This window comes from Lissotriton vulgaris, chromosome 1_2 (assembly GCF_964263255.1).
Source record: "Lissotriton vulgaris chromosome 1_2, aLisVul1.2, whole genome shotgun sequence".
NCBI classification, from domain to species: Eukaryota; Metazoa; Chordata; class Amphibia; order Caudata; family Salamandridae; genus Lissotriton; species Lissotriton vulgaris.
In genome coordinates this window covers 125045453-125068724 of record NC_141686.1, presented here as the reverse complement: position 1 = coordinate 125068724, position 23272 = coordinate 125045453, and the positions used below count along the sequence as shown (strand labels likewise).

Sequence of the window (23272 nt, the reverse complement as noted above, 5' to 3'; positions counted from 1 at the left end):
AGCTATATGTCAGCATCAGTAACTTATGTGTTACTCCACATCTTCAGCTACATCATGAAGACATTCCAGTAAATTAGCTCTAAAGATCCCAGCATTCTGTGATCCAAAACCCCAAGAAGTTTCTGCAACCTTGGCATCAGAATTGCTATGAGACACATTTTTTAACGATGTTAATTCATTGATTAAAGTTAAGTACAGGAATCAGCCAATAGGCCTCCACAAGATGTGAGGTATTGATTTTATATAAAAATACTGAACTCCTGTCCTATGGTCAGACGAGTATGAACAATGTAGAGAAGATGCTTTTTTTAAGTACATATTCATATATTCACATTATTTAATTGTGTTAGAAGCAACACTTATTTATAATTACATTAATACAAATACTAGTGATTTAGGTTCTTAAGTACTCATGAATGTAATTATTCTGTATAGCACAGGGACAAACAATGATTACTTTATAGTGCTCAGGAGTACCGGTCACCTGTGTAGAAGGAGTTTTTTTCTTTTTAAGGCCTATTGACTCTCTGAATTGTTTTTCCTTTACTCAAATGTGCCCTAGACACTTTGTGTGTCTTCCCAATATCTAATCGCTTTAGGTAGCCATTCACCTGTTAATTTCTTGTTCAGTCAGCCACTGGAAGTTCATGTTCAGTTTAATTGTTTATAGTCTTTGGCCAAAGTCAAATTAAGAATTCTGGGTTTGATCTTTTTTATATTTATAATCTAATAGTTACATTATAGGTCAAGGGAACAACCATGTGTCAGTAACCTCCACTTCCATAGGCCTGTAGATTGGTTCCTACCAGAGAGAAGAATTCGAGCAGATTAGAGGAATGAGCAGTACTTATTTAAATAAAGGGTACCCTGTTTTATGAAATAGTCAGCCATGCAAGAGAATGCAAATGGAGTTTACTGTTTTTTTGTATTTACAGTTTGTATACAGTAGTGGTTGCAAAGCTTCTGTTTTGCTGAAGTTGGGGTAATGGTGCAGTGGCGTTAGGAGGTGGCTTGAGTGTTCGGCATGGATGCATTAATATAACATAAAAACTAAATTAATGAAACCATAGAAACATCTTACTGTGCAAATAGTCCATAGTGAAGATTTTTGTTCAGCCCATCAATAGTTTTCATGTCTTCAGGGGTCAGCTCAAAATCGAATATCTGCCAAATAAAAAACGAAAAGTTTCTATTGCAAGGTGTAGTGATATAATTTCAAGGTCAAGGGGTAAATAGTAACCTTTTATGAAATGTCAGTAACTTTCACTTAATACCAATAAGAAAGTCCTATGAGGAAGCTGACATTATCCAATTATTCATTAGCAAATGCAATCAAACAAGCATAACAGTAAAGAGTCAAATATTACAGGATAACATTCTTTAAAATAAAACCTTGAGTCGAGTAAACATCAAAATATTTACTTTAATAAATTTACTTGTTCTTTGGAAAATTGTTGTCAGTTTAAACAGAAATACATTTTCAAAATCTCCATTACAGCAAGAAAATCATAGATTACTTTCCTGACCAAATCCACAAAGCAAATAACTGTTTTTATGATCATAAGATCACATTACTCTTTAGTAGAAGTCCCTCCTTTGAGTAAGTGGTTTCAAACACTGGCTCATTGCTCTTGGAAACTGAGTTAGAATTTGGGGGAAAGGGGTGCCTACCTACCTTAAGAAATAATTACAAACCTTGCCAGGATCAACCACCAAAGTCAGTAGGTTCACCTGAGCTCAACCCCTGGTAGCTGTGGCTCAGGGCACCGGCTTAACTAAAGGCAATCTGTAAAGTATTTATGCAATACCAAAAGAGTAATAAAGTTGAAATGAAAAACAAGAAAAGTCCCAAGCAGAATAAAAGAAATTAAGTAAACTTTAATGAACAAAATTAAACCAAAATGACATTTATCCTATAAGAGGAATCAGTAGGCCTGAAGCCATATTTGCACTGTCAGTGTAGTGGATGGCACAATAGCTGCTGCTGTACACTAGTGACATTTAACTTTGCTAAATTGGGTATGATATACTAGGGGCTTATAGGTAATTAAGTTATTCCAATTTTACAATGTATAAAGGGGAGTCCAGGCACTTTGCCACTGGTTAGCAGGGGTAATGTGTGCCGTGTTTATCACCAGCAGAAATATAGGGTCCAAGAGTAATAAAAAAATCTGGGGTGACCACGCAGAAAAGGCAAATTTCCTAGGGCCCGATTCACAGAACCAACTTAAGACAAAATCCTAAACTTGGTATTCACAGAAGGCACTTACTCATGTTAGTATTCACAGAAGACACTTACTCATTTCGGTATTCACAGAAGGCATTTAGGAGTCCTCTCTTTACTACTCCTAAACTGAGAAAAATCCTAACTTTAAGACTTTCGGTATTCAGAGAAGGCATTTAGGAGTCCTAAAGTTAGGAGTCTTAACTTTACTACTTCGAAACTAAAAAACATCCTAACTTTAAGACTTTCGGTATTCACCGAAGGCATTTAGGAGTCCTAAAGTTAGGACTCCTAACTTCTGTGAATGGCGAAATGAGTAGGTGTCTTCAGTGAATACCAAAATGAGTAAGTGCCTTCTGTGAATAACATGATGGTAGTAAGTTTAGGATTTTGTCTTAAGTTAGTTCTGTGAATCTGGCCCCCCCCAACTGGCATGAATCTCTTGTTGAGGGTGGCAAGTGATCTGGGTTCATGCTCCTGTCAAAACCAATAGGTGTCATTCATGTGCTTCATTTGTGCTGATGTTTGCTCGTGATTGACACCGGCACTTGTTTCAAGAAATGCAACTCATGACAGTCTACCATATGGTGGTGGTGCCTGTCCATTATTAAGACGAGCTCTTAAGCAAAATGTTCAATATGCTTTTTAAAAATATAACAACAGTGGCTCCAGCCCATCCTTAAGAGCTTCAGTGATCTAGAAAAGTATTTGCTATGTTCGGCCAAATTGGACAAGGGTATGCCCAGACGTGGGTCCCTAGCTCACAGTGCCACCAGATTAAAGCTAGCCTGGCTGATTAGGGATGATACCGCAACACCAAGCCAGGATGCTTCTTTCCAGGCTAGGCAGGACCTGGCCTGGCAGTTCTGGCTGGACTGTTCCCATGAGTGGCAGGGTCAAGGTTGATTTGCATATAGCTGGATCCAAACTGGGCATAGTGAGCAAAAGAATGATGGATTAAACAAAGATCTCCTGACTGGGGGTGAGTGGTTGAAAAGTATCAACACTCCATCCATCATCTTGTTGTGTTTGCTATCCCAAACTGTCACACTTGTAGTGTGTGGTTATTATTATTTGTCAGTGCTGGCAGGGACAGTGTGTAGATTCCAAGCTCCGTGGCTCTCAAAAATCTAACAGTGGTGTAGTAAATTATGTATTTGCATATATTTACATTCCTGAATGCATGGCTAGATTATACTACAGGATAAGGCATACATGAAATACATTTGAAAATATGATATTAGAAACTACAGTTTGGAATGTACCAATCATATTCTTGGTGTGCTAAACAAGAGACTAATATTGTGTAATATGTTATGCAACGCAGATGAATCTGATACATACTTACGTTATTAATTTCTCTTTTCTTAAAATTTAGGAAACCTCAGATGTTTTAAGTATTGTGAGTTGCTTTCTTTAAGCCCCAACACACAATTTGGAAGATCCCTTCAGTCAATGGCTACACGATTATGGATGTGATAAATGGCAATTCACGTAAGCGTCTGAGTTAAATAAAAGGTTCTCCACATTCACATGTATAGCTGCAATATTTTTCTCCAGACAAATATATAATTAACTTGTCAGAAGAGTTTTATCCATGAGGAGGAATAATGCATTATTTCAAATTCAAAAACATAGGGAATAGCTTTCTGAATCTTTATGGTTCTTTTCGAATTCCTCGACTTGCTGTGATTCACTTTGTATTAACAAAGTTAACTTAAATCGAAGCCACAGCATCTGAGGTTCTCAATAGAAAATGCACTTATTTTACATAGGAGGAATATTTTATTAGATCAGTAGTTACTAGCAGTCCCCACTGTTTAGTTATGGTTCAGCCACAATTTCCATTGAAAGGGCATTTTTGATTTGCCTCTAACTTTGGCTCTCATTGAGAGTTCTGCAAAAGATTTGGGAAACCAAACATATAGTTAGCTAAGATTCAGCCTGCCAAGATGTGTGCAGGTTTTTACAGGGGGGAATATAAATTCAATGTGGGGTAAAAAAAAGGTTTTTCCTATTTTAGCTCCCTTAGATAATATTGCTTGCGCCTACAGCAAAAAATGCATAAAACCTGCTTATGCTAAATTAGGCTTGAAAGTAGAACTTAAGTGAGAAGTTGTGCTTTCATTATTTGGTGTAAACCTGTTCAATAGTTTAAGATATGATCATTTAAAAAAGCTTTCCAAGTGGGCTTGAAAGAGTTAACACTTTGGCTTAGCTCTGTCATTTAAAAAATGTTACCCAATGTCAATTACACGAAGTTTTTTTTCAAATGTGATTGTCTGATGAAAGGACTAATTTTTTTTCTACCATTTTGAAAATCTTAATTTCTTCCCAGTGGAAAAAATGTCCATAGTAATGGGGTTGGAGGCTTCTGTGAGAGGTGCCCAACCCAGAGGATCGCTGCGGATAACACAAGGAAGGTTTCCTTGGCAACATATAGGAACATGGCAAACATGCAGCTGCAATTTTATGTTCCAGAAAATTGGAACCATCTTGTATATACAATTTGCCATTGTTATGAAAATCAATTTTGTTTACTCAATATATATTTTTTTTAAAAAGGAAAAACAAAAAAATATATATAGTTAAGGAACCCCTGTTGTGCATAGCAAAGTGGCGATATGCCACCTGCATAGGATGAGGCCAGGCTCTCTGGCCATGTTATGTTATGTTATGTTATACCGGGGTTTTATTTAGCGTGCGGCTACTCGAAAGAGTGTCCCGACGCTTTGAATTGCACACTAATCTCATAACACAACAGGGAAAGAAAATAAAAGACAGAGAGAAAGGAAACCTAATAGGGCCAGAAACTAAGAGGTAAAAAGCCAGGTTTTGAGCCCCTTCCTAAAAGCCAACAGGTTAGAAGTGCTGCGCAGGGGCACAGGCAGTTTATTCCGCAACTGAGGCGCTAGTAATTTGAAAGAGCGACCTCCGATGCGAGCTCTTTTCACACGAGGAACCGCAGCAAGAGACAAGGATTCTGACCTGAGCGACCTGGCGGGATGGTAAAAGGTCAGCCTTTTCTGAAGGTATTTTGCTCCGGAGGCGTGCAAGGCTTTGTGTGCCAGAGTAAGAGTCTTAAAAATTATCCGCTTCCGGACAGGAAGCCAGTGCAGAGCCTCCAGGAGGCCCGAGACTCTGGCACGGCGAGATAGTCCAAAGATGGCACGTGCTGCCGAGTTCTGGACAACCTGTAACCGTTGGAGCAGGTATTCTGGCAGGCCGAGATAGAGGACGTTGGAGTAGTCAATTCTCGAGCCTATAATCGCCTGCACCGTGATCTTCCTGTGTTCCTCCGATAACAGGGGAAGAAACTTGCGTAGCATCCGGAGCAGGCTAAAGCAGGTGCCAGTGAGACCGATTACCTGTGAGCGTAGTGTGAGGCCATTGTCGATCTTAATCCCAAGGTTTTTTGCCACCTGGGACGAACTTGCTGGTTGAAACATGTTCTCAGGCCACCACACTTTCCAGTCCGGGTCCGAACTGCACCCAAAAAAGAGGACCTCGGATTTATCCGAGTTGCACTTGAGGCTGTTATGTTGGAACCACTGAAACACAGCCTCAAGGCAACCCTGGATCCTGCCTCCATCGAAGTCCGCACCCCTCTCACAGGTGAAGAGGAGCTGGGTGTCATCGGCGTAGGAAACGATCTGAGCCCCGAAAGACTCCGCCAGTGCCGCCAGAGGGGTCATGAAGATGTTAAATAGAGTTGGGCTCAGAACTGAGCCCTGAGGAACTCCGACACCCAATGGCGACATCTCGGCGGAGCAAGCAGAAGCCCAGACCGTTTGTCGACGGCCTGCCAGAAATGATCGAAACCACTGGAGCACCGTCCCCCGGAGACCAATCTCTGAGAGTCTTGCAAGAAGACCCTCATGGGGGACGGTGTCAAAGGCCGCCGACAGATCTAACATCACCAGCATCGCTCTCCCACCCGAATCCAGCACCTCCTTTATCGCCTCCGAGACTTCCAGGAGAGCTGTTTCGGTGCTAAGATTGGCGCGGAAACCCGACTGGGTGGGGTGCAGTAGGTCGTGGGACTCCAAGTAATCGGCAAGCACCTTATGCACATGCTTTTCAATGACCTTCGCAAAAGCCGGCAGGAGCGAGATAGGTCTATAATTCGCCAACACCTCCACATCCAGACCAGGCTTTTTAAGCAGGGGAATAATCATTGCCTGCTTCCAGGACTGGGGAACCACACCCTGTGCAAGAGAACAGTTCAGCAGGGGGTTCACGAGTGGATTAATGACAGCTGCCATTTTAGCCAGAAATTTTGCGGGGCAGGCATCCCGAGGGGAACCTGATTTAAGCCCAGCCATCAGGTCAAATGAAGCGGTCATCGAGAGAGGAGGAAAGGCTGCCAGGGCCACACCTGCGTTAGGCAGGGTAACAGCGGCATTCTCCGCCCGACCGGGCATCTCAGGCTCCAGCACAGGGAAGGAGTCCTGGATCCGTTGGATCTTAGAGGTGAAAAAGTCCGCAATCGCCCTGACCCAAGGCGCAGGAGGGGGAGTCTGAGTTGGTGCCGCGCGTGAAGTTGTAAACTCCCGCACAATGGCGAAAAGCTCCTTACAGGAATTGGAGGCAGCTTCAATTTTTCTCGCGAAATAAGCCTTCTTCTCCGAGAGGATGTTCCGATGATAAGCTTTCGCCAAGGACCTGTAGGCGAGTTTCGCCGTCGCGTCGTATTTCACGCGCCATGCTCTTTCCGCTACCTTGCATTGCCGACGTGAAGCCGCCAATGCTTCCATAAACCAAGGGGCAGATGCACCTTTTTCGGGTTTGCGGAGGGGTCTCAGAGGAGCAAGATCATTAAGTCTCTCTGAGAGCCAGGCCTGCAATCGCTCCACATCCTCCTCTAAGTCCCCCGTTAAAGCACAGGGATGGTCCGCGCAAGACTGTGCCAGCAGTTCCGGAGTAACCCGGTGAAGTGCCCTGAATCCCACGGAAGTCTGCCGGGGGGCACCGGAAGGCTTCCTAACTTCCGAGAAATAAAATTTCACCAGCCTGTGATCAGACCAAAGCACCTGGATAGGAGCCAGCATCTCTATGGGGGTCGTAGAGAAGGTCAAATCTAGAGTATGTCCCTTCTCATGGGTCGGTCCAACATGATAGGGAACCAGGCCCAGAGGGGCTGTGACATCCAACATTTTAATCGCGTCGGCATCCGTTTCCACGTCCATGTGGACATTAAAGTCCCCGGCAACAATACAATGCTCCGACGTGAGTAACAGGGAAGAGGTCACCGACTGGAACTCTTCAAAAAAAGAGCCCGTGGGCCCTGGCGGCCGATAAACTAGAAGACCCTTCATCGATTGGTGTGGTGAAAGGACAATGGCAAAGGCAAGGGATTCGCAATCCTTAATCGCGTCCGAGGGGATGATGGTACAGGTGGCCATTTTGTTTACTATTAGTGCAACCCCACCTCCACGCCCCTTTGGCCTGTCCTGCCTGAAGATGTTATACTCGGGCGGAATAGCAGTGGCAATATCTGGGTTGGACGCCTCGCCGAGCCACGTCTCGGTGAGCATCAGAAACAAAGGTTTTTCTGACTCCAGCAGATCAAATATATCCAGAGCATGCCGGCCAAGAGATCTAGTATTAAGCAGTAGGCCCAGATGTTTAGCGCTGACCGCCGCCTTCTGCGGCGCACCGACCAGATGTTTCTGCGGGCGCCAGCCACACTCAGGGCAGCAATGCTTGCCCTTGTGGCGAGCAGGAAACACCGTACGGCAGGAGCCATTAATATGCTGCCAGGAGCGAAGTTCCGATCCCGAGTAGTGGAGCATAATGCTCACATACACAAGCTAAATACAAAATAAAAAGCCCAGTCCTGCCCGTCGCCTCGAACGCCTCCGGGACGCTGACGGGCGCAGACGGGCAGGACTCTGGCACGACTCCGGCTAAGCGACGGAGTCCCGCTGCGCGATCCCGCTGCGCGGGAGAGGACGACTTTAAATAGGCGTCTCCCACATCCACTCCAGCCTCGGGACGCTCCAAGATGGCGCCCGCGCACACACACACTCACCCCAAACAAAGATGGCGCCCGCAAATGATTCAGCCCCGGAACCCGGACCCGCCAAATGGCGGTGTGTTTTCCAAAATTAAATGCGGGTGAGGCGACAGGAGCCCAGTGTAGCGGCGATTAAAATCAGGGGTTTAAAGAACCTAAATAAACAAAGATAGGCAAAGGGAGTTTTAAAAACACCAGTTGTCAGAGCTAGATGTCAGCGCGACCTGCGCTCGTGGAGCAATAAACAGGACGCCCGAAAAGTCAAGTCCGCCTTAAATAGGCGTCTCCCACATCCACTCGAGCGTCGGGACGCTCCAAGATGGCGCCCGCGCACACACACACTCACCCCAAACAAAGATGGCGCCCGCAAATGATTCAGCCCCGGAACCCGGACCCGCCAAATGGCAGTGTGTTTTCCAAAATTAAATGCGGGTGAGGGGACAGGAGCCCAGTGTAGCGGCGATTAAAATCAAGGGTTTAAAGAACCTAAATAAACAAAGATAGGCAAAGGGAGTTTTAAAAACACCAGTTGTCAGAGCTAGATGTCAGCGCGACCTGTGCTCGTGTAGCAATAAACCATATATGGTTTGCTATTAAATGGTGGGTTTGGTACACGGCAAACCCCTGCAGCACACTGCCAAAGACCATACAGTCAATGGTAGAATGGGCACAGGGCCTAGGGCCACACGGAGTCCCATGCTGGAGGCCTTGCGTGGACAGATTTGCTGTCCATGGTGGGTTTTGATGCAGGGCATGGCTGCGGACGATGTCCTGCATTGAAACACCATAGTGTATTTCGAAAGGCAGGTTGTAGACAGGTTGGGTGCTCTACATGGCACCCCAGTGGTCAACCACCTGGGTGCATGCCTTGATCTCAGGCCAGTCCTTGAGACCAACCCCCACTGCGCATGACCAAAAGTCATGCCCAACTTGGATAGAGTATAAAATGCATCACAGAAAAACCTAGAAAAACACAACGAAAACTGTTAAAAACTGAGTTTTAGTTCTGGTTCAAAAACATAAAACCACAAAGATTTGCCATTTATAGAGGTGAGTGTGTTGTGAACCATAAATGGTGTCGTCCGTCATGCTCAAAAGATCAATTTGTTAATGGCACAGGAGAAAAAGTAAATTAAGCAAAAGTAAAATATGGTGGGTGATGTCAGCTATGGCACGTGTGCTCAGAACTGTAATTGGCAATTTTCAGTGGTTATACACATTTCAGCTATAACCATAACTCATTTTTTAACTATGTTTTTTCATTGATAAAAGTTAAGTACAGGAATCAGTCAATAGGCCTCCACAAGATGTGAGGTATTGATTTTATATAAAAATACTGAACTCCTGTCCTATGGTCAGACGAGTATGAACAATGTAGAGAATATGCTTTTTTTAAGTACATATTCATATACTCACATTATTTAATTGTGTTAGAAGCAACACTTATTTATAATTACATTAATACAAATACTAGTGATTTAGGTTCTTAAGTACTCATAAATGTAATTATTCTGTATAGCACAGTGACAAACAATGATTAAACATTTGTTTTTAGTTACATTTGTTTGTCCAAACATTAATGAAGAATGTTGTGCAAAAATTTAAAGCACAGTAATATATAAGATATTACCAATAGCAATTTTTATATGACTAGATATCATATCTATTTGCATTGGGATTTTCTCTGCCTGTTACAGAAACTTATTCTTCATAGGGAGTGTTCATGGAGCCATCATGACTAGTAACCCTGCTTATCTTAGAGACACACACCCATCTATAGTAGTTCTCAGCATTCCCAAAGCCAAGCCACAATAGTACATGGGTAGAGGAGTTGACCTAACGGCTAGGGCGGTGGACCTCGAATCTGGTTAACTGGGTTGAAGTCTCTGCAATGACGCTTAACATCCTGTGACTCTGGGAAAATCACTTCATCTCCCCGTGCCTAACAAAATGAATGTGTCCTCATGTAATACAACTGGTGCTATGTAAAGCGCTATGATATCCGATTCAGGTCAGGTTTGCTCTATATAAAACTCTGTCAAATAAAAAAAAATACTTTGAACTAAGAAGTGTAAAAAAGTTTCTTTTTTTAACTATTGGCCTTTTTCTTACTTATATCCAGCTTTTACAAAAACAGTCACATATTCTCCAAGACCGTCCAACCGAAGATTCAACTCTTTGAAGAACACTATATCACAATGCAATGACAGTCCATAACTCACCTATCGCTGCTATAACTCAAGCATACGGCTGTTCCTGAGTCTTTAATAATGTGTTGAGATGGCCTGGCTGATCTTCCAGAACGTTTCTTAAACACAATATAGTTCAGATCTGACAAGAGACAGTTAGTGAGCCTTGCATTATTATTATTATTTGTATTATTATTATTATTATTATTATTGTGATTATTTATAGAGCATAAATTCTTATTATTAGAGATTTATAGAGTGCATAGCTACCCAAACTGGGTTTCCCAGCGCTAATTACTTAATAGTGAATCGACCCAGGCTACTGTCACGCACACACTCAGAAAATTCACATCTTTAACCCGTTTGCTGCTGCCGTCGGCCAACGGCCGTCGCGAGCACTACCTCGGTAGTGCTGCGCACGTCCGTTGGCCGACGCGGCTCAGCCTGCTTGATAGAACGTTCCACACTGGCGCAGAACGTTCAGAGCAGCAAACGGGTTAACAGCTTTCCAAAAACCAAGAAAGATTGGCCCAATGTCACAGCAGCATGCAAAGTGTTCCACAGCTTGGGACCTAGACAGGAAAAGGACCAAACCCCTTGATGCCTTCTCCTCACTTTCGGGACTTTGAAGGGATTTGTATTGCAGGACTACAGAGAGTAGTTCGGCTTGAAAGGCGACAGCAAAGAGCTGAGATATTGGGGACCTGAATTTGAATCTCAATTTAGCGTTACCTTAGGAAAGTCAACAATAGGTAAGCTGGGCCCAGAAACAGTCCCCTATGTTATGTCGTGCGTACATGCAGTCTCTGTCCTAACCATTTGCCAGGGAGAGCTTCAATGTACCGAGCTGGGAGACATAGTTATCCCAAACACAGAGTCATTTCTTTAGCTGAAGTTGAGGTATAGGGTACCACTTTAATGCAATTCACAGGTTTTTATTGACTTGTCCTGCAGAAATGTTTCAATTCGCCTAGCTAGTACATGAGGCCATTGGGTAGGGAAACCCAACTGGTAAGAACCTTGTTAGAAAGATGGTACCTGGGGCTATTAGCACATGCCTTGTATGTGTTGGTTAATCTACTTAATGTCAATACTTCAAACCTTGAGCTAAGGGACAGGGGTCTTTGTGGAATCCCTGGAATGACATAGTCTCAGAAAGGTTCTTCTTCATTATGATGTAGAGAAGGCATGTCCAACTTTGTTCATGAGAGCTGGAACCATGGCAGATTGATGTAGCCAGACAATATGTAAATACATTTGTTTTAAAGTGCTTTAAATATTACGTAGATATCACTAAAATCTTGCATTGAACATACTTTTGCAGAGCATGTTTCCCGGGCCTCTAACCTAATATGTAAGGATGCACTGCTTCTTACACTTTTTTGTTAGCCTACTTTGGATGAGCATTGAAAAAGTCAGAGTGACTTCAGTCAAGCGTAATCTGACGGTTCATGGTGATAGAATGCAGTAGAACCCTGTAAACTGCATCTCTGGTGTTCTCTGGATAGCATTGTGTTTAAGAGTTGATTAACCCAGAGCTGAGCCTATAGAGATCTTTGCTTCTCCACAGCTGTAGAGTTGTACTGATCCACCCAGTGGCGGTTCCTGTGAATGGGCAGAAGGGCTGCGCCCCGTTTGTTTTCAGGCTCACTTTGTATTTGTTTTTGTTATGCCAAGAGTGAATAATAATATACTATTCACTCTTGGTATAACGCAAGAAAAATGCAAAGCTCCTTCTATTCAGCAGCACCAGGCTCTCTCTGAAGTTTGGCGCCGGTGCACAGAGGTGTCTTCGCCAGCCTTCAGATATGTCCGGGCGGAAGAAATTCCATCCCTGGCCTTCGGGTCCTGTCACGCCTCCGTGCCTCACCTATATGTGACGTACATAGGCATCACTGATAAAGTTAGCCATGGGCGCTGCTGGCTTAAGCCCTGCAGTCCCCATGGCTACACGTCAATCATCTTGTCACTCCACCCTTTCCCAACTTGACACAGAGTTGGAAAAGGGTGAGCGAGCAAGCAGAGTGAAGCCTGGTACTTGCGACCTCCAGCGCAGGTGCGAGGTTTCAGTTCCTTTTAGCGCCTGAATCAGAAGAGAGTAGCTGTCCAAATGGGACCTTTCCAGTAAATAAGTAGAGGGTGAGCCAAATGAAAAATGTTGAAATGTTATCTGCATATGGGTGAGAGTGATTGTCTGCGAGGTGAAAGTGTGTGTCTGTGTATTAGTGTGTCTGTGAAATATGGCGTCTGTATCAAGGTAACATTATATTATATGTTCTTATATAATAAGACAAAAAAACGCTTGTTTCGTGATATAATTTGATGTTAAATATTGCAACATTTACTTTTTCCAGCCACAGCGCTTGCCTCAATAAATGAATGAGCCCTGTGAGGCAGTTAGTGAACCACGCAGTCAGTGCTTCATAGTTTTAAGAATTCCCCACAAGTAAAAAATGCTTTAAAATGTGTTTTTCTTAAGTACAAGTCTAATTATATTGATGTTTCACCTGAGAACAGAAGACTGGAAAAAATAGATTAATATTCAGGTATTTTGGCTTTTTCACATGAAAGGTCCATAATATTCTCCATCTAGGCATTAGTGGTTTCCAAATGTTCTCATTTGGTGCTGTACTTCTCTCTAAGTCAGACTACTGTAAAATTCAAATCCCTTGCACAATACCATGAACTAAATTAGGCAAAGGGATGGTGTTGGTTAACACCAATGTGTCTAATGCGCCAGATTGTGGGGTGTGTGGAGAGCAGATGTGCAACAGCAGTGTTATCTTTCACTCGGGCACTGGGCTGCACGAATAAAGCGATATGTGTATAGGTCCAACATTGCAGTGGTGTATGGCTGGTAAGTTAGATCTATTTAACTATGTGCTGTGGCTAGGAGCACAATACAGCAGACAAAGTAAGTCATTAGACTACATGTTTTAAAACACTGTCTTCACATAAGCATACAGGTTTGATTTGATTTGATTTGGACTTGTAGAGCGCATGGCTGCCCTGGAGCGTCCCAGCGCTAATCCTAATCTGAACCTGGTGAACTCAAGCGAGAAGCAAGGTTAGGGGATGGTAGGGAACAACAAGGTTTTAAGTGCTCTTCTAAATTTCAGGTGATCCGGTTCCATTCGAAGTTCTCTAGGGAGGGCATTCCATTTGTTTGACACATTCAGTGAGAACCGTCGGCCTCCTGTTCGTGCTTTCCTCACTCGTGGGACAATGGCCAGATTTTCTCCATCCGAGCGAAGGGCCCTGGTCGACTTGTAAGGTCGGATCAGTCCTCTCAAGGCCGGAGGGCCTTTACCCTGCAAAGTCTTATGTGCAATGCAGAGAGACTTAAAAGAGATCCGCTCTTGGATGGGGAGCCAGTGCAGGGCTTTCAGCAATGGCTTGGCTGAGGCCCGTCTCGGCGCCCCCATCAGCAGCCTGGCTGCGGCATTCTGAGCTCGCTGAAGAGTATTGATAGTGGCATGAGGGGCTGCGAGGAAAAGGGAGTTACCATAATCCAGTTTGGACAAAATCAAACCCTGGATTAGCAGCTTTCTAGATTGAAACGGAAGGAGAGGGAGGACCTTCCGGGCTGCCCGAAGCAGGCCGAAGCAGCCTCCAACCACTTTCTGCGCATGGGTCTTGAAGGTCAGTTGGGGTTCGAACCAAATCCCTAGGCTTTTAATTTGCTGCTTGGGGGATGGAAGATCTCCCATACAGGCAGGCCACATCTCAGGGGGCAGAGAGGTGAATTGATTGCCTAAGAGCATGATCTCCGTCTTAGATCCATTTAGTTTAAGTTTCGAACTGGACATCCAGGAGGAAATGGCTGTAAGACAGTCTGGGAGATCGACCGGGTTGCCCTCATGTTGCGACAACGAGACGACAAGTTGGGTGTCGTCGGCATAGCTTATGGATTTGACCCCAAATGGGGCTATCCCAGTAGGTTTTGTGCGCATTTAGCCATAAACTTCTTAGGAAGGGGAGTGGGCGCTAACATTTCAAACAATTGGGGTAGTGGTCTCTTCAGAGTACAGGCCAAAAATATCTGTGAGTACTTTTACTTAATATTGCATAGTGTTAGCTATTTCCAGGGTGTTATTTCAGTAAATTCCATGTAGCACATTGCTCTTGTGCAGTGCGTACTTTGAACTGAGTCGGACCAGGTGTTTATAAAAGGCTCCAACTGAGACTTCTGGAGCTGAGGGCACTGTGAGATTCTCACAATTCCTGCCAGTGAGTCAAAAAGGTGTCCAGGATATGTGACCTTTCAGTCCTTGGCCTCCCTGTAGAGCGCACAGGGCAGCAGTGGTCATGTATTCTAGTTGTGTTTGTGATTCTGTTCTCATAGGTCTGAGGGGGTATGTAGTTTTCAAAATAATGTCAAAGTGAAAGTAAAAGAATATGCAGTGCTTGCTCGCAATTTAAGAGTCATCCCTTACTTTTAGGCCCCACCACTTTCAAATGTCACCAGTCGCCACTGGACCCATCCCAGATGGTTTCTCAGAGGCGTTCAGTTTCAAGGCACACTTTACTTTGCCATGATTTACAACTGAGTCATGGAGGGCCTGATTAACAGAATGAACTTAAAACTCAATCCCAAACTTACTAGTATTTTGGTATTCACAGAATGCACTTACTACTTTTGGCTTTCACAGAATGCACTTACTACTTTTGGTATTCACAGAATGAACTTACTACTTTTGGTATTCACAGAAGGTAGGATTTTGTCTTAAGTTTGTCTTAAGACAGACTTAAGACAGACTTAAGACAGACTTAAGTTTCGATTTTGTCTTAAGTCTGTCTTAGGTCTGCCTTAAGTAGGTCTTAAATGTGTCTTAAATCTGTCTTAAGTCTGTCTTAAGTCTGTCTTAAGTTTGTCTTAAGACAAACTTAAGACAAAATCCTAACTTCTGTGAATGCCAAAAGTAGTAAGTTCATTCTGTGAATGCCAAAAGTAGTAAGTGCATTCTGTGAATACCAAAATAGTAGTAAGTTTAGGATTGAGTCTTAAGTTTATTCTGTGAATCGGGCTCGTAAAGTGTATTCTCACCTCTCTGCAAAATAATATGTGTATTTATTCAAACCCAGACAGTATTATCAGAAGATACTGAAGACACCTCACCTTCCTCAAGCAATTGAACCATTAAGCCAAGAAATGGAGTGCAAATTATATTTCAGTAAAATCTGGGTCACAGCAACATAATTTATTTACAACACCTGGAAATGACAGAATTGTGGTAGGAAGCACAAACTAAAAAACACGAAATTATTTTCTCTGGCTTAGCCAGTGTTTTGAGTATGGAAAGATGGCAATCAATCAATCAATAAATCAATCAATCAGAATCCTGTAAAGTGCAACTACTCATCTGTAAGGGTCTCAAGGTGCTGGCCAGGATTAACAAAGGGATTTGTCCTAAAGTACAAAACCCCTAAAGCTGGTAATTCTTTTGACTTCATTTGTAATTCAACTTTTCCATTAATGTTTCTTAGGAATCCTAGGGTTGTCACCTCACTGGGCTCGTGCCTGTGTCTTTTGGCTTGGTTTCCATGATGCATTACAGTTTGGTGCTAGCTCTTGGTTTAGATCTTGGCCAAGGCATATCGATATACAAACGCTTGTCCACACTCCACGCAGCAGAAGCATTTTTTCCACAATCCCTGTCCTCCCAAATCCCAATGTTCTCCAGTGCTTTACCTGTAGGTTTTGCTTGAGACGTTCTGGGCTGAAGCTCTTCGCTAGGACAATCACACCCGACTGCAGTACATAGCGCATAGCCACAGCCGCAGCGGACTGGTTGTATTTTTTGCCAATTGCAATCAAGACGGGATCTTCCAGCAGGACAGGAGTGCTCAGATCCACCCTGAAGAAAGGAACAGGACATAGAAATTGCATTTTGTTACTTGCTGTTGTCAAAAAGAGACGGGGCACAAACAATGACAGTGGACTGAGAGACTGACTGAGGTTCTACCTTACTCGTTGATAGATTCAAGGACTGAATTCTTTAACGCAGTTATCCGAACTCAACAGCAGAAACCAGGAAATTCAGTTGTACTTTTTTTGTTGTTGAAATTTTTCATTTTTTGTTTAGCCAGTTTTGAGCTGACATTTCCACTTACCAACCAGCGCAAAATTACGGCCCCAGCAGTATCAATGGCAATCTATTCAAAATATCTACAACATTTTATTTTGTACAATGCTGAAATACTAATTATGATGTTTTGTTCTGATGGTTACGGAATATTATGATGCTAGAAAGACGTGGGGAAAGTGTATAACTCGTAAGTAGGACAATTTAGTGTTTAGAAAGAAAATATATTTGTAAAAGATCCCTGAAACATCTGACTATTTCTGCATAAACTGCCATTGAAATGCTCAACGTAAAATAGATAGTTCAGTTGAAATATATATTAAGTTGCGTTGCCGGGAATGAATAGTAACATGGTAGTAGTTACTAAAAGTAGAATAGTTCGAAAATATAATCTTAACATCTCCCCCACTGCCCTGGTATTAAATTGACTGGAAAAATAGAGAAGTAGCTACTATCATGATCTCAAATTGCAAAAGACTACATCTCTATTCTATTTTGTACCAATACATGTTTATACATCTATAATCAAAGTATTGTCGTTTAATAAAATGACTTTGTAGTATTTGTAGTTACTTTTATCCACCAAACATCTATAGAAAATCATGGAAGAAATAAAAAAGATACTCCACTTATTGATATACAATAAGAAATAACTACAGCATTGTATTATTCCCATTCCATGGTAAAGAGTTTAAACCAGTTTTGCATGTATATTTGACATAATATTGGACGTAAAAAAAATACTTCAACAAACTTTGCAATTTCTAACGTCTGTAGTAAGGGATTTTGAGAACCTATGGAAGGACAAGAACATTTTTGGCAATTCTTTGAAGACATACATTATTAGTATAAGTCTGTGTGATAGGCTATATCTAAGGATGTAGGGAGGTCAACTAGAATGAGGTCTGCGGCTGCTTACTGGTCTTTTACACAGAAGTCAGCTCTACTTTTCTTCAGTACATGGCGAATTCTGAATAATTTGCGTCAAGGACAACGCAGGCTTGGAGATGAGCCAGAATAGGTTGGCCATTGGGTTGCAATTTGAATGCATGTGTTTTTAATTGCTTTTGGAAGGCAAATGTTTGTGGCATAGGGAAAGTCCCTTTTGGGGTGTTAATAATAAGAGTAATAATCCTATAGTAACAAGGCTGATATCATATCTGAAAATCTGAATTTTTGAAGGAGTGTGCACAGGCGTTTTGTGTTACTCCATACAGAAGGGTATTTTTGTGTGTGTATGTGAAGCAGTAATTATACTTAGGTTCTAGTTTCCTAGTTCTAGGTTTTGCAGTCAAAGGGGTCTACTGAATCCTGAGGAAAACATCTCACCCTATAACAGCATTTGCATTTGAGAAACTATTTCAGATCACACATTACTTTTCTCACAGGAGGACCACACTACAAAATAAAAGATATCCTCTGTTCTCAGCCCACCCCTCTCTCTCTTTTGAATCCCTTTACCTACTATGATCCGTCTATTAAGGGAACACTGCTCTGTGATGAGCTCTGCATTTTACAGTACATGCAGTCATGAGGTTCGGAATACCTCCCTATTGAACCACAATTGGTTCCCATTTCACAATATGTTGCCAGTCCGCCTAGCAAGCACCTCTCAGGACTGTATTGCAACATTTACACAGCACTTACTGCCTCTATATGTTTTACCGAAGTGCTTTCCTGCCTGCAAAGCAAGCTATGCTCTGTGGGGTATGTTGTTGGAAGGTTGTTGTTTTTGTTTTTGATTGTATGCACAAACTATTTCCATGTCATATTTGATGACCACCGCAGTGTGGTGGATGAAGAGATGTGAGAGACAGATGCAGTGTGTATGGGTTTCAGTAAGCTGGCAGCTTTAAATAGCTCTGCAGGTCCTTTATGGTACTTGCTATTACCATAGTGAGGTCAACTGATTTCTCCACTGGGTTGGTCAACCTGATATTTTGTTTAAAGGTTATGGTCTCAAGCAGGTATCATTGGGGAGAGAAGTGGTAGGGCAGTCTGCTGTGAAGGACTCTGATACTATCATACCACACCTGCATGTTATTGTGAGATGTAAAGAAGCAGTCATAGTATGTAGCTGGTTGGTGCCTGCTGTGGTAAACTAGATTAACCCGTTCCGCACAGAGCTAATTCCCCCGCGGTGCGGTGGGGAGAGGGGCCGTGCGCAGCCCTGCTGTGCTCGTGATGACTCCACCCACTCCTGTGGAACGCCCGCATAGGAGGGGAATTAGCCCAGCGGGGTGTTCTATGACTAGCTCAGCTCGTCATGAGCACAGCTCCATTGTCGCAGATTTCTTCAGTTATTCTATACCTGTTCAGTTGGTGATGGCATGTTTATATGCTGGTACAGCACACGGTATGGATAAGACCCCCATAGCAGATATACCATTTGTATGCATAAAAGGATTAGGAAGTATAAGGATTGTGTAGTCAATCGTAGCGGCAATTGGCTGTCACCTGCTGAGTGTTATGGTATTAGCATTAGGGATGGCCAAAAAGGTTATATATGAATTAACATTATTTTAGGTGAGCCATAATCCAGTCGTTCTTAACTTATCTAGATATAGATTGATATGCAAACACTCGGACTGGAGTTTATGATGAGGAAACAGCCCTGCCTGGTGTTTACAAATATTACTGGCCAACCCATTTTTTTATTCAATAAAAGTAATGTTTCTGAACATTAGTTGTAGTAACCACTGTTGTAACTTAGTGAAACTTAGATGAGTATGTTACGGTAAAAGACGTTACGACCTTTAACGGGAAACCTGTCATGAATCCCCATAACAGGTTGTGAACATTTATGAATGGAGTTTTCCAGATGCATGATGAGTGCTACCTTCATTAGACAGCTTCATCAATCACATCATTCATTTAGTGACTGTCCATGGGAACACTTGAATGGGGATTGAAAATGAAAAGAAAGGCATTCACAAACAGTTATGGTGCAGTGGGAGACCACAGCACTTCCAATTACCACAGGGGGATATTAGCAATGTATTAGTCCATTGTTGTTAACTTAAACTTTGAAATGTTCGGTAGGTTATGGGTATGTCTGACTTAAATCAATCACCGATCAAGCGGTTGGCTCAGTGATAACATGCAACCATTAAAAAATGGCACATCGAAGAACATAAAATCTGGGGAAACTCACATACTCATGCCAAATATTTCTCATTGCAGAGAAACAATTTTCAGCTTCTCTGGTCCTTGCAGGGATTACATACTTTCAACTGTATAACAACTTCAAATACCCCAGCAAACTAGACTTATATAGCTGGCACCACAAGTGTAGGCTACATAATGTGGCAAAGTATCTGGTAAGTTTGCAGAAGGCTACATACCTAAAGAGTGGTCAGTGTGGATTTACGGTGGTCAAGACTGACATCAAGACAGACTTTTCTCCTGTGGTGATTTGTGGCTATACCCAGATACAATGTCTATTCCTGGATCTTCTCTTAATACAACTTTTAAGTATTTGGTAACTTAATTACAATTTCCAACCATATCAGCCATGTTTCCCATATTGTCTTTAGGCGGATTATTAGTCAATAGGTAAATAACCTTAATTTTCACATTCTACAGCAGTTGGTGGAGCAATTGGGTAAGTCATGATTTTAAAGACTTCTCTATTGGGAATTTTACATTATTGAGTCTGTGTTGAAGGGAGTAATATTTTGCTTTAGAAAATTTTGTTTGTTCAATGTATGTTTCCCCAGATTGTGTCTGCTCTGCTTACTGTCCTCTCTTCTCAAGGACAGTTAGTGATGGAGGAAACCATCCTAGTCTTTTATAGGGAATTTTTAGGTTTTCTTTGGAGGGCAAGTTGGACCAGATATACTGTGGCTGGGTTCAAAACAATTGGTCAGGCTCATATCTCTAGATAGGCAATCATCTTTGTGCTAGTATAAGATATGATTTGAAGGACGGTAGGTACACAAAGGGATCCACCTTGCCAGGTGCATATTCATTGTTTTGGGCTCGTGGTTATGGAACAAATTGATTTAATTATCTAGGCAGGAGGACCTTTCTTACCAATTTTCATCCCTGTGCGATCCTAGGACACTGTAGCCAACCACCACAATATTCTTGGACTTGCAGAACTCCACGAGTTTCTTCTGATTCAGATACGGGTGACATTCCACCTACACGGTTGAATTATTACATGGTTAAGATCAAAAGCCAACATTAGCAGAGGTTCTAATGCAGGGGTGGAGTCAGAAAGAGTGAGAGCGGGTGGCTAAGGCAAGCAATGAGACAGGGAAAAGTGACTAAACCAACCAGCATATGTATGGTTAAAAAAAAATGTGTTCTTCATTCTAATATGCCTAATGCACCAATGGATTTTGTTTGTATCACTCTATATTCTATTTAATTATTTCTTTTCTTTCTTAAAATTTAATAAATTTATTGAACACAAAAAAAACACAACAAATAATTAGTAAGCTAGAGATGTGGATCAAACTTCTATGAATTTGAGTCGAGAGTTGTATGGGACCTAGTTCAGTCTTCATCATTCTTAAAGTTAGCAGAGCAGTAATGAATAGTTTGTACGGGTTCCAGTAGTACTGTATATAAATGGAAAATCCCCATTAACTGTAAACACATAGTTACAGCAGTTATACAGTATAAGCACCCACTCAAGAAAATGATCACAGTTATGTTACAAAATTGCTGTGTTGTTCTAGAAAAGAATACAAGCAAATCAATCGCATTTGGGCATGTTTTTAATCTTTTTTCTTTTTAGATAAATTCTTATTACATTATTCAGCCAAAACATGTTTCACCCTTTGTGATAATACCTTAGGGCCTTCTCAAGGCTGAAAGGTATTATGCAACCACGTTTATATAATATTTTTTACAACTGATACTGATATATATACACAGATTATATGAGTGGTCGGGCCACCAAGAACACACAATACATGCTGTGAGCATTGCAGCATAAACATTTAGAGATATGAAGGTGAGCAACATGAGACTGATTGTACTATCTCTCCCACTCAACTCCCCCAATGCCGCTTCTTGCTCTCTCTTTTTAAAATTGATCACACTATACAGTTCAACATACAGAGGCACTGTGCACACCAGTCACTTTAGTGACACTCACTTTTCATGAACAAATAGAATAGTCTGAGAGATATATCACTGCTGTATGCAGTGCTCGCAGGTTGCATGCTCTACAATGCCACAAAGAGAGGCACATTTAGGAGCAGGCATCAAGAGAGAATAAAGACACGCTGGGGAACTGCTGGCTGTTCTTTAATATGTAAGTATGGCCCAAACCTAGAGGCCACTTAAGGCACATTGGTTAGCTCTTGTGCATTCACCTGTAATAATACCAATATAATACATTACATCACTGATGTCCAAGCGCTGTATTCAGCAGGTGTTCCTAATTGTGACTTGTGTAGCCCTCAAGAAGACGAGCTTTTGATGAGGGGTTGGTTGATGAGATTAGCAAGTGTTGTGTAAAAGAGTGACCTGCGAGTGTGAACTAGTGGCGGCTTAATACTCAATAGGGTATGGGGATGAATGTTAGGCAAGAATGGATGAGTGAGAAGAACGAGTGATGTTGATGAAAGTGATGGGGGAGTGAGAGAGTAATGACAATCTCACCTGGATAAGTGGGTGCTTTCCAGTGTTCATGTTGAAACAGCTATGGAGGAAATTAAATAATGTATCAGGTATATAACGTCCCCAGATTCAAACTCCTCCAACTTATGTGTGAGAAACTTATGGTGAAAATATTCAACTTAATTGCCTTAATATTGAAGATATCCTAGTTCTATCCAAACGACCTAATAATTGACATTTCGGGAAGCATTCTTCAGTTGGGCGACCACTCTGGAAAGCCTACACACTTTGCATGCTAGCAGTGATATGTATCGCAGCTATTACAGTACATTTGGTAACAACCACTGAATGGAAAGACAGTATTATGGGTTGACTTTGGCAAAGTAGTAATCACATTTTTTTCTACATTGGCAGCGCAGAAAAACAGGCCCAATTTCTGTGTGAAAAGATAGATAATCAGGGATAGCTGACTTGAACTGGATGGGATCTTACGCGTCCTCATTCTATCGCACTGGTAGTATTCTGTCTGGGGCAGTCTGCCTACTGCCCCTCAACAATATTTGTTACAGAGTATGAGTTTGTTCTTAGTCTTCCTGAACATATTAACATTGATACTCCAGACTCCATACATAAAAAGACAGCAGATATCTAGAATTGAAACATATTAAGTCAACTTACTTGGTTACAGACAGGTGCATACTTGAGTCCTGGTTTTCTTAAAAGCCGCTCCAGTTGCCGGCGATTAAAGTTTGACACCCCAATGGATCTTACCAATCCAGCATCCTTGCATGCCTCTAGGACCTGCATGGGAGTAGTAGAAATTCAATTTAGATATAAATCTACAGCAAAATATGAAAATGGATTCTACTTCTTGTATACATGGGACCTGCTGCACTTTTTTCCATGGTGAACAGTGAGTGAGTCCCCGAGACTTGACTGAAAAGTGCCTCACCATAAAGGTTATACGACCATAGTTTATGTTTGTGATATTCTAATCCTAAATGTCATGACGCCCCCTGGCCATCTGACCTCCAGATTCACAGATATATATGTTACCAACCGAGCCTGGAGATTGAGCTAGAAAACCTTCATAGTAGACCCTCTGTTGCTGTTTCTTCAATCTCATCATACCTGTGAAGCACTCTCTATAGCGTAGCTGATGAGAGGAGTTTCAGAC

The 23272-nt window shown here is 42.2% G+C and overlaps 1 protein-coding gene across 1 annotated transcript in view; it reads right to left on the bottom strand.

Annotated features, from left to right (window-relative positions):
• Nucleotides 1-23272, bottom strand: part of LOC147734671 (rho crystallin-like) — a 109220-nt gene that overhangs the window by 2580 nt on the left and 83368 nt on the right. Inside the window, exons 5-8 of the mRNA XM_086952963.1 lie at nucleotides 22774-22896; nucleotides 20554-20663; nucleotides 16125-16290; nucleotides 1082-1164 (exon numbers count right to left, since the gene is read on the bottom strand). Coding sequence (XP_086809089.1) covers nucleotides 1082-1164; nucleotides 16125-16290; nucleotides 20554-20663; nucleotides 22774-22896 — 482 coding nt within the window. The remainder of the gene's footprint in view (nucleotides 1-1081; nucleotides 1165-16124; nucleotides 16291-20553; nucleotides 20664-22773; nucleotides 22897-23272) is intronic.